The sequence below is a fragment of the Semicossyphus pulcher genome, unplaced genomic scaffold, assembly GCF_022749685.1.
Source record: "Semicossyphus pulcher isolate SPU_LCO1_2020_fin unplaced genomic scaffold, fSemPul1.0.p SCAF_5, whole genome shotgun sequence".
Taxonomy (NCBI): Eukaryota; Metazoa; Chordata; class Actinopteri; order Labriformes; family Labridae; genus Semicossyphus; species Semicossyphus pulcher.
Window position 1 is genome coordinate 10,841,241 of NW_027211726.1, and position 12,306 is coordinate 10,853,546.

General features: G+C 45.4%; 1 protein-coding gene across 4 annotated transcripts in view; it reads right to left on the reverse strand.

Annotated features, from left to right (window-relative positions):
* rbms3 (RNA binding motif, single stranded interacting protein) overlaps positions 1-12,306 on the reverse strand; it is a 320,758-nt gene that overhangs the window by 38,149 nt on the left and 270,303 nt on the right. For all 4 annotated transcript variants that reach the window (XM_069681044.1, XM_069681042.1, XM_069681046.1 and 1 more), the window contains 2 exons: positions 10,237-10,343; positions 632-675 (listed from right to left, as the gene is read on the reverse strand). In XM_069681044.1, coding sequence (XP_069537145.1) covers positions 632-675; positions 10,237-10,343 — 151 coding nt within the window. The remainder of the gene's footprint in view (positions 1-631; positions 676-10,236; positions 10,344-12,306) is intronic.

A 12,306-nucleotide genomic window follows, 5' to 3' on the forward strand; every position in this document is an offset into this window, starting at 1 on the left:
CTAAACTTCAGTCCGGATGTATTCAGAGTGAATCGTTCCTTTCCCAGCAGGTCTGTTGCTTAACACAAGTATCTGTGGGATTATAATTTAGCGGATTTGCAGCAAAGCAGGCTTTTACATAGCAGCGCTGTGTGTAATGAGTGAAGCTATTCATGCAGTGTTTCTTTGGGGGTTGAGATTGACTCGGAGTCACCGGGGGATAAGTGGTTTAGGAAGTGGGGAATGAGGAGCTTCCTGTGAACGACCGAGGCCAGAGGGAGATACGGGGCGGCCTCTGCTCTCTCTCTCTCTCTCCTTCCTGCTTCAGCACGACGGGGAAAAATAAAACACGTTGCCGGGTCGTTTATTTCCACAGCACCATTAAATCATGACATAAAGACACAGGAACACACACACATACATGCGGCACCAAACACACGAGCTAACTCAGCTGCCCTCTGTCATTCCTCAGCCGACCTCACCAATGAAAAGCGATATTTGAAGTCCATATAGATTTCCTTAATCAAACAGTAACAAAGTGCAGACACTACATTAATCTTTATGTATGACAGTATTATTGACTGGGAGCCCATGAGCCAAGAGGTGAGTGTATTAGAAGGTGCCAAGGATGGATTGACTGTCAAACTCTTACCCATTCTGCATTGCAGCCGGATCGTATGTTAACGCCATGCCAGTCTGAAAGAGAGAACAGAAAGAGAGAGGGATTCATTAAAGGATTAGAGATCACCAACAATTTTCTTTCATGTTACAGCTAGATTATTCCTCTCATGTTGGAAACAATTCAAGAAAGACTGCAGTTTAACATTTTAGGAAACATTCTTATTTGCTGTTTTGCTCAGAATTTCCTGAGAAGACTTTTTTTTAATTTCTTTTCATACAGATTAAACAAACATTTTAAAATGTATTAATTAGTGAGAGGCAGAGGTGATTGGGGGTAGACAAAAATCACTGACTAAATCAGTTGCCAACTAATTTAATTAATTGGTTACATCATCACTTGTTTTTCATGCTGCACGCAGACGTTACATCGTTTTCCGGAGCAGAGTTTCAGAGGAGTGAGCCATCCCGCATCCTTACTATCTCTGCTGAGAGATGCGCATGCAAAATGGCGACTGTGAAGCCACATTTATGGGTGTGGGGTGGGGGTATAATGCTAATTTCAAGCTTCATATTTCCCTCTGTGATACCTGTGGAGTAGCTTAGCATAATTTACAGGTCATCGCTTTTCTCACACTGGTGCTCTGTGCAGGCCCTCATACAGCCTCTGTCTGAGACGACTCAGTCAGCTCTGTCCCTTTAAGAAACCCCGCCCCTACAAAGCCCTGCTTTCTTCTGATTGGCCAGCTCTCCGAAGCCTGCTGAGACCGTGCTTTGTGACGTCACAAAGTGCAGCGTGTAGAAAAAAATACTAAAAATCCAACGTACTTTTACCTACAGATTTGAAACTTCACCCACGTTTAGTCTGGACATCCAACATTGTAACATTATGTGTGTTAAAATGTGAAACAGCTTAAAACCCCTTCTTTAAAGAGCATTTAACAAAATAACAATTTATTTTAGAAATATTTATTGTCATTATGTTAGTCAGCACATGCTTAAAAGAGCCTCCAACTGAATTTAAGTAGTTGGTAGTTGCAGCCCTCGAGGTGACACCAGGTTTTGGACAGAGCTAAGCGAGCTGCTAACTCTGTTTCCAGTCTGCAGTCTAATCACCTGCTGCCTCGACCTTAATATTAAGCATTCAGACATGAGAGTGGAATCCTTTCATCTTAGTCTGCGCAGCAAAAAGAAACAAGCTCTTCTTCAAGATGTATTAACAGGTATGAAACCAAAACTGGGACTAAACCAGAAAGCTAGGTAGGGTTAATATCTTGTAAATGGTACAGAATGTATCCCTCTGACATTGGATCACATCCTGTCACTGTCTACTGTGTGTTACTTTGTGTCTCTTTCTGTCAACATGCGCCTGCAATGTCACCAACATAAGCTGCTCTGCCTTCGATGTACTCGGGGAATAACGTAATTCACATCCTGATTCTTTCCCTTCAAAATAAATTCAATCCAAATCAACTCATTTCCAACCGGAAACACCGACAAGTGACAGAGGCACTGTGGGAAAAAGCCTCGTCAGTGGGACAAAGTGGACTGATACAGAGGACGCGCCTCTTTTTTTCTATTTCAATCACGTACAATCATGTTTTTATGAATAAGAGGAAATGAAGAAGTGCCCTTTGGAGAGGAAAAAGGAGTGAGCGCAGAACTGACTTCTCTGTCTGCTGATGGTGTGTGTGTGTGTGTGTAAAAGTGTGTGTGTGTGTGTGTGTGGCCCCCGCTCGGAGTCCAGGAGAGAAACCTGTGCACCACAATCCGTCATCTGCATTCCTGAAGGTTCTCTCCCGGAGGAGGGCTAATCCGATTTCTTTTAACGGGAGGCTGCTGAGGACGGCAGATTTCATCAGCATACACGCACACACATACACACACTACCTTTTCTTGCCCTTCCTCTGTCTCTCCCTCTTCGCCCCTCCTTTTCTTTCTCCATCATACTATGTCTCTCCTTACCTTTGTCTCTTCATCCCTCACCCCCCTCATCTCTTAATCTACCCTCCTCCCGTCTTTCTGTGCCACTTTTTGCCCTTGTTCCTCCTGAGGGTTACCTGCACTGAGCCGTAGTGTTAGGGGAATAGTGGCTCAGAGGAGCAGGGGGATCAGTGAGCCTAGGCTGAACCCACAACAGTGAGTAAAAACCAGGAATCTCTGAGTTTGCCCTTGCTGATTTTTGGACGTGTGTGGGCGGTGGTTGGGCCATGTTTGAGGAGCGTGCAGCAGCCTCCTTGTCGTTTAAATACCCTCTACTTTATGTGCCTTTTTCACCTTTACGAATGTCTCTAAGGTCTCTGTGTTTGCATTTAAACACTCCTTGCTGTAAATGTGAAATCAGGAGAGTCTCGCTGCCTGTCTGCATGTTATTGTGAGCTTCAGTGTGAGTTCGCATGCACGTTAATAGCAGGGGCAGACGTGGCCAGCTGTCTGCAGAGGCTGATAACTCCCCTAAGTGCTGCCCTTGGTTCCATGTGCTGATGAATTCCACAGCAGAGGAGCTTTCGACTGGGAACCCTGCATGGCCAGTGACTGATTACTGATGCAGGCAGCTTTTGGCCCTTCCAGAAAGAAGGAGGGATGAAGAGAAAGAGACAGCATATGAAAAAACTTTGAGGCTCTCTTTTAACAGTTAGAATGCTGTTATTATCGCGGCATGGTGCAAGGGGTTTTTATCTGCATGTGTCCTGGTCCAAAGAGCAGCTACAATATGACTTTTAAATGTATTTGTTGGGCTTTTATTCGAGAGAGGACAGTGGATAGTATCAGAGACAGGGGAAGAGAGAGTGGGGATGACACGTGGCAAAGAGGCGAGGGTAGGAGTCGAACCCGGGGCCGCCGCCGACAGGACTGTAGCCTCTGTATATGGGATGCATGATTTAACAGCTGAGCTAAACCGATGCCCCGGGAAGCGCTAATTTCTTTGCATTTTTCGTGCATGTTTTTGTCTGAGCTGGATTCAACTATAACTAATTCCTGATATATCCGGGCGCTGGTTAAGCTCAGTCTGTAGAGCAGGCGTCCCATGTACAGAAGAAAGGTCCTCGTCCCATCGGCAGTGGGTTTGACCCCGAATTGCACTTAGGGGGGCCCATGACGAATGTCCCCTGCTACCCATTCATCAAATACGTCAGGTGAAAGGTACACTCAAGGCGTCCACAACTGCCACTTTATCAAACACGCACGCAGGCTGTTTGATTAGCGTATATAAATGTGTTGCTACGGCTGCTGTCCGTGGTTCTGATCATTGGCCGGCGACAAAAAGCATCTGCTTCAAAATCGTTTGGAGTGGTTGTGTGTGTCCGTACTTGTGTGTGCGCATGAGCGTGGGCTTCTGTTTAAGGCTAGGGAGAGGGCCCAAAAAAGTATTTGCACCGGCGTCCATCACAGTTACGCTGCTGGATTGATGCATGTCATCCAGACTTTCGGCCCGATCAGACAGAGGGCATTTTAGCAGCTGGGGGCGGCTCTTTTGTAGTTTTTTCAATGAGAGTGACGTTTTTTGCTTGCTGCTTTTGCGTTGCTGAGAGCCTCACGTTTTTCCGCTCTGTGCGCCTTGAGTTGAAAAAAACTTCAACTCAAAGCAGGAAGCAGGAAAAGCGCCCAATGTCATGGGCGTTCTTTCTCATTGTCCAATCGGATGAAAGGAGAGGCGGGCCTTCTGTCAGTAGGCAATATAACGGTTAGGTTAATGACAGCTTTGATTCGGTGGTTGCCTTAACAACAGTAGAAAAAAAGGGCGCAGCGAGCTGTCCTTTCTTTAACCGTAGTCTTCAACAGAAAAGGCAGTGCGGTGCGCCTCGTGTTTTAGAGCCTGCAAAACGCACTCTGTCTGATCGGGCCCTTTCTCTACCCCATCTTTCCTGTTGCTCTTAACTTTCCTATCAAATAAAGGCCAAACAATAAGACATAATAATACAATTATAATAATAAAAAAATCTCTATACTATATAGACCTTGTAAAAAAAGTAGTCCCTGAGAAGCTGCCATGTACAAACCTGGCTTTAGAAGAGGGAGTAGCTTTATATGGATGCTACAATTTAATGCTACATGAAGAAAACAGGATGATTTTACAGAACTTTTCTTCCTAAAGATTAGGAAATTAAAATTTTGGTTCCCAAAAAGGATAACATCTCTTATTGTAGAGATGCTAAAAGCCAAAATGCTTCTTGTGGTCCGTTATTATTTAAAGTTTAACAGTTTGAAACACATTTTCTTGCATTAATTTCCCTCCATCTTTGTTCTTTCGCACAGCATACCAACTAATCAGCTCTAAATGTGTGTTTGCACACGTTAGCATCCGTGTGTTTAAAACACACTTCCCCAAAAGGTTCAGATGGGGACAGCTTCCATCAGGCAGCTGCAGGGACACCTGTTTACTGCAGGACTTATATATACATAGGAGCACGTTCATGTACTTATACACACACACAACCACACGCTGACCCACTCCCTCCTTGTATTTTTGTCTTCCACACACACACACACACTTTCTATTTTTTCTCCCCGTCTCGTGGCCACACACACACACACGTACACACACACTGAACGCGGACATCTGTCAGGCTTTCACACAGAGTGGAAAGCCGGATGTTTTTTTTTTCATCTACACTCATTCCCCTAGAGTAGGTGCTTGAGAAGTGTGACTTTGAAAGTTTTAGCGTGTGGGAGTGTGTGCTGGTGAGAGTGAAAAAGGAGAGAGAGAGAAAGGAATGAGCACCCGTGGCGTTTGTGTTTCTGAGCGTGTGTGCGGCTGAAAAAAAAAAATGCAGTGACTAATATGTTTGTCAGCATGAGACAGCGAGAGACGGCACTTTCTAGACTCCCACTTTGGGTAGTTTACAAGAAAATCTGTCATATATTTCTCAATCCTCACCAGCAGCCACCCTGCAGCACTCAACCCCGTGTAACTCCTGACTGATCATGCAATGTGTTCCCTCTCTCTCTCTCTCTCTCTCTTCTTCTCTCAGTCTCAGTGAGTCACCCTCTCTCTCTCTCTGTCTCCATATGTTGCTGTGGGATCTGGGAAGACTTCAAACGCGGGGAGGAAGAGACGGAGAGACAAAGTGGGAGAGAGGGAGAGAGCGCTGAAAGGCAGAAACGGAGACTGCGAGAAAGAGGAAGAGAGTGAGAGAGAGAGAGAGAGGGAAAAGGTAGGGAGAGTAATGGATAGTGCGCCGTGTTGCTCTCCTTCATCCCACCTGGCACATGGAGCGAGCTGAAGAATGGCCTCAGCTCTGATAAACAGACTAACATGTGATGCATATCTCCCATCTACACCTGCTCGGCCTGTGCAGCTGATCGGTGGCCACACGGACGCACACACACGCCGCATACTATGCTTACTGCAGGACTCCTTCTACCTGTCTCTCTCTCCACAGGGACTGTCTTCCTGAATACAACAGTACTCCGCTGAAATGAAATAGAAAGAGTGTGGTGATCCTCACAAACCACAAAGTTTAAGGACCAAACATGTAACAGAAAACAGGCCTGGTCGTGGGATCAATTTGTTTCTTAAGTGCTAACCCTCTAAATAAAACATTCCTCTGTGAAGTTAGGGGCCAAATAGACTTCAATTTAAAAACACAGCCTCACTCTGAAGGTCTGCGTCTCAGACTGGATCCCTCAAGGACAGCAAAACAACATACACACAAACACAATAAAATGTCCGCACACTAGGGCACGTTCAGTGTTCAGCTGCATTCGCACTCAGCGCCTTGAACTCGGGCTGTTAAACCTCGGCCTCGCAGTCATGCTGCTGTGCCTTAATGCGAAACATGGCAGGAGGGAGGGGGGCAAAGAGAGGGAGAGACGGAGGGGAGGATGCATTCTTACAGAGACGACTGGAGACACTTTAGATCGAGGTGAAAACACAAGGAGGCGCGAACAGCCTTTGAGTTTAGAGGTGTGTTTGGACGGGAATCAGAGCTAATTTTTACCACCTATATCTGTGTTATATTCGGCCCAAACAGCCGATGTTCTTCACCTGGACACACTGCTCCTGTCTTTGATAGTGTGCCTGTGTGTTTGTGTTCAGCTCAGCCTCTCTGATCTTTATTTCCGTCCAGGCCTTCTTCTTCTCTGTCTGGTCTCGTGTCTGAACGTTTATGAAGCAGAGGTGAAAAGACGAGGGACAGATTTTCTGGGAGGTAAAACAGCTTCAATTCAGACTTTGTATTTGCACCACACTGGGTAAAGTTAGTTGCATTTTTCCACTGACTTGGTTTACAGTTCACAATTTGAATGTGCTTGTGTTGTGCATAAAAAACTGTGAGTTTGAAAAGTGAGCGTATAGTTTTATCTTTTTTTCGCAAATACAATAATTGTGGAAATCACACTGACAGCCAAATATGTGTGGGACCTACAATGTCTGCTTAATCTTACATTCATATGATCTATCTGCATTAGATGATACAAAAACTGCAGCCTGGATAATGTGTTTTAAATCAACATGAAGAGAAGCTGTTATTCTAAATGTACAGGATTAGCAAACGGCCCTGCAGTATGTCCACTTTTAGTATGATCGATGTGGTTACCAAGGCAACCAACGTCACAAAGTCACAACCAAAGTTATATTTAGGCAACTCAAAGAACTTGCTTAAAGTTAGGCAGAGATTTTGATCTTGCTCAAGTATGAGAGAAGTCAACGATGACTTATAGTTCGAGGCATGATTTATCTACTATTTAAAGTTACGTTCTCTTTGGCGGTAAACCGTAATTGCGGGAGCACATTTTCCAGATATCCAGACAGTGTTGCATGTGTGACGTCCTCAGTTGGCTCTGGTTGTAACTCTTGATTTTCCTCGCTGACGGTCGCTTTCCTTTTCAGACTGTTTGCTTCATCTGAGCGTCAAATTTGTTTCTTTTTCTTTGGATTTTCACTTATTTTTGAAGTTGTATCTGTAGTCATCGATCTTTTCTTTGTTTGTTCAGCCATAGTAGATTACTGTTTACTCGCAACACTTGCAGAGACCAGAAAAGCAGCCGCTTAGCTCCACATACCCTCTCTGGCAGACCAACCACTGCTGGCTGATGGAAAACGCGTCACTAACTGAGCGCCGCTTGATATTTTTTCCATGAAAGTTGCCACCGACACCCAGTCTGTAACACCGCAAATGCAAAGGCTTTCATCAGTGGGCCATAGGCTCAATCACCATTGTGTTACCTCATTCAGCAATAGATAGAGACTTAACAGACATTTATTTACATGAAAATCGACCCAATGTGACCTCCTCACTTTGACTTCTAAGAAACACATACACCATGCACTTCCTGGATTTTCCAGAACGTTTTTGAAAGGGAAACTAGCAGCATATGAACATATTCTGCAAGAGGTAGGATTAGTGTGATTTAGGAAGCAGCTGTTTTAAGTTCAGATCACAGATAGTGTGTGTGTAACGTAGAGGAAATATGGGGTTGGGAATAATAAAATAATAAGACATAAGGGGTGTTTCCTCCAGCACTATTCCTTTATCCTTATTGCACCCTTCAAGAAGAAATACACACACACACACACACACACACACACACACACACAGCCGTCTCACTTTACCTCGAGTCAACTGAGCTGACCCTGTCAATGCACGGAGCTGTGAGGGGATGTAGCAATGTGATTTAGGTTAAACACGCTTCACTGGCTTATAAGTGTGAGGGCTGCTGAACATGTGATGGACAGACACAAACACACACACACACACACACACACACACATGTTCAGTGTAAGAATCCCCAACTTCTTCGGAACACACACACACACACACACACACACACACAGCACCTGCACCACCGACACAGACACACAGAGAGCATGTGTTTTCTGAAGGACAAACATTTCATCTCCCCTACCTTGCCGTTTCAGCACAACTGTCAGCCTCACTCTATGTGTGTGTGTGCGTGTGTTAACTGTGTTCCATACAGTCCACTCTCTCTACCCGTCTCCTCTGTGTGTCCTTCCCGGTATAGCCGCCTGGTATCCTATGAAGACACTTTAACCTTGTCTCCACATGTTGCTGATGAATATGTTACCATGGCGCTGTATCCAATTTCTGGTTTCCAGCATCCTGATGTATGGCGGGAATATACGTGTTCAGTGAGGCGTTTGGCTTGAGATGCAATTTACGTGACAGCGCCTATGCATCCGGGGGCAGTTTGATCGATATCTGGGTTGTTTTTTTTCTGTTCTTTTTTTAAACAGCCTCATACCTTAGAGTAAATACAAATGACAGGCAGTAATGGTTTACGTAAAGCCAGATGTTGGAGCCAACTTGGAGGTGAACGCCTGGTGTGTAACGTCATCATGGTGGAATGGAGAGAGTTTTTACTGCGTATGCATCACCTGATTATCATTTCTTGGAGAGTAATTGTGTGTTGCAGCATTCTGCTGTAGTAATTTAAGGAATTTGTGAAGGTGAGCACAATTAGCCATCAAAGTAGCCTCTGGCTTGATTGTAACACCTGCAGGACAAACCAAGAACATGGCCTTTTATGATAAGAATTTTACTCAAAGCGTTACTTTGATTTGTCTTTGTATATTTGAGTTACGGTGTAGTAAATATTTGTCAAAGCTGCGACTAGCAACAACTGTTTTAGAACGACAAAGAAGGAGAGTGCACTGCTAGCTAGTTGCTAATGTTAGTCAAAGCTAGCAAAATGTCAGTAATCAGTGTTTTCCAAGCACAGATTTTAAGCTGTATTTCATTAAACTTAAAATTAAGATTATTAAAACAAATTATGAAGCAATATCGTGTTAAAAATCTGGGTTTATTTGACACTCTAACAGAGATCACAGGGCGTCAAGAGAGGCCACGAGCGGCTAATGTTAGCTCAGCTTTTTTGGCCTTTTATGCGTTTATTATTGAGTGAGAGGACAGTGTATAGTGTTGGAAACAAGGGAAGAAGACAGGGCCGAGGGTGGGAGTTGAACCCAGGGCCATCGAGGACTGTAGCCTCTGTATATTAGCTGCACAGTTTAGCCGCGGAGCTAAACCTGAGGTAGCTCAGCTGTTTTGCAGGTTAGGATTCAGTGTACTGAGCCAGGCCATACAACACCATTCATAACGCATCCATTCAGGGCTAGTACAGAGCAACTAAAACAACAGCTTTGCTTTAACTGTGTAGGACTGTGGGTAGAGTCAGAAATGAGGGAAGAGAGAGTGGGGATGACCTGCAGCTAAGGGCCGAGGGTTGGAGTTGAGCCTGGGCTGTGCCTCTGTACATGGGGCGTGCGTTTTAATCGCTGAGCTAATTTGTATATCATTTCTCTAACTATCTCATCTATCTATCTATCTAGTACTAGGTAACAGCCAACACTCAAGTCTAGGTATAAGTATCTGTAAGTATCCAAGTATTTGAATATTGATATTGGTGACTTAAGTTGTGGTGCACCAGGTTTTTATCACTGATAATTAACTAAATTCCTATAGCCAGCTGATCCTAATTCTCTATGTTTGGCTCCTGAGTTTGTTGGCAGCAAAACTTCCAAGCACAGCAAAAATCCAAGGATCCCGTCCTGGTTAAAATATGCACCTATTTGTCGCAGCACTCCACCCGTTTCAGTTGTGACAGAGTAAAAAACGCACTTCGTACTTGTGTAAAATGGTGATGGAAGACGGCTGCTGCCTCCGTGTAACCTCTTACCTCGCCTTCTCTGTGCCACGGCCTCCCGTTCTGAGGGTACTTGCTCTGGCTCTGGCGTTTCTTCTGCCCTCCATCGGCAAATTTGCACAGCAAAGGCTCCGTGGGAGCTGCGGAAACAAAGAGAGAGGACAAAATCATATTAGGAGGACTACTTTCTGTGACCCCCTTCAGAGGGAGAGAAACGCTTTTGAACTGTTTGTCTCCCTCCGCAGTCGTGTCTCTGCTTCTCCCGCCTCCCTTCCCCCCCCGTCTGCTGGTAGACAGATTCCCAGACCGACGATGTTGGCAGGCCCTACCTTCCCGGGCTCAGGCTGGCAGCCCATGAAAGAGCATTTCAGGGTATTGTTGAAATAATAATCACAGTAATCGCTCTTGTAAATACCTCTGAGATGGTAATGCAGGGCCGCTCTGTCAGCCAAAGCTTATTTCTAGAAGGCGTTCCTGTTCCTGACGTGTATTCCCTCTGTGTTGTACTTGAAATTTTATGCCTTTTTTCCACCTCGCAACCATCCGTGCAAACGTTTCTCTGGGCTGTGCTGGTAGTGCTGTTCTTGGAGTTACCACCGGGGGCACTGTAACCATGTCTATGCTCAACCAGCAGGAGGTACAGTATGAATAAGGTGTTGTTAATCGAATTAAAAAGCAGAAAAAGCCCTCTCATCTGAGCTGTTTCTGTATCAACAGCCATTTGTGTGCCAATAAAAGGTTATTAAAAACCTCCTGTTGACCTACGTTGCAATAAGATAACTTCCCAAAGGTCAACTTCTCACACTTTCGCTGCAGGTGAGCGCGAAAAAGAGGCAAAAATGGATTCAGGCGATGAGATACTGACTGAAACAAAAGAGCTCTTCTCGTGAGAAACGGGTGGCTCTCTTGGCTGCGGATCTGGGGGTCTTAGCAGTTAGGGTCCCCCTTTTCAGTGTGCGTCAGCGAGATTGGAATCTCTTTGGAAGCAGAAGGAGGAGATGAGAGAGGGGAGGGAGACAGAGCGAAGGGAAACACACAAAAAATGGGAAGAGAGTGAGAGAGATAAGAGAAGCAGGTGTGTGACTGGGAGAGAAACAAGGGGGGAAACAGAGGTAGAGGGAGAATCTACACCTGCATCAAACGCTCAATCCCTGGGAAGGCTGCGCAGTTCAGCAACAGTACAGCACACGCTAAGCCGCCGAGCTTGTCCAAACACTGAGCCGCCGCTGCCCTGCACCTGGTGGCTTAGAAGAGGACCTGACGGCTCTCCTGTCATCGCATTCGCATTACAGGCCTGGCAGCTCGTGACACGGCCGCTCTGTGACGACACGCGGGAGGTGAGCAACGGGACCTTTCATCGCGCCGCGCAAGAGACGACACCCACAGAGAGAGCTGTTGAGGCTTTTATCTGCGCTCCCAGATGTTAGAGGCGCCCAGGCCTTGATTGTAACGCAGTCACGAGACGGGAGAGAAAGAAATGCTGTCGAGGTTGATGGCAGTAAAGCAACTTGATGTTTTGTCCTTTCATAAGCATTGTTTGACATGTAGACACCTGTGGCACTAAAGGGAAGGATCCATCGGCCCAACTTATCCCAAGATGCATTGCACGGCAATTGAAACGAGGTGGTGGACTCTTACACGGCCAAGGAATAAACGTTTACATGTAAAAGTTTTTGGTTTCAACTCAATCGAATAGCTAGCGTTACACATTTACAAAATTGGAAGGGCCCTTGAAACAAATTATTTAAGACAATAGATTAACTTACTCGACATTAGTTATGCTAGCTAGTTAGCCCACTAGCTACCTGTTGCTAGGCAATAGGAGCGGATTTTGGTGATGCAAGCGTAGACCAGGCCGTCTCATTCCAGTTGAGCTTCAACGGTCTACACAGGCTATGAATGGCGCATCCTCCATGGACCGCCTCCTTCAAAGGCTGCAGCCTCTGGATTGGGACACAGCTTACATGTCACATTCACGCTTTCACACTCACATTCACATAATGATGGCGAAGGCTACTATGCCCACCTCCAGTCAGAATCTATGCACATTCATACACCTAAGTCGGCTACGCCTAAGACTATGCCTTCAAAGGAAAATGGGGG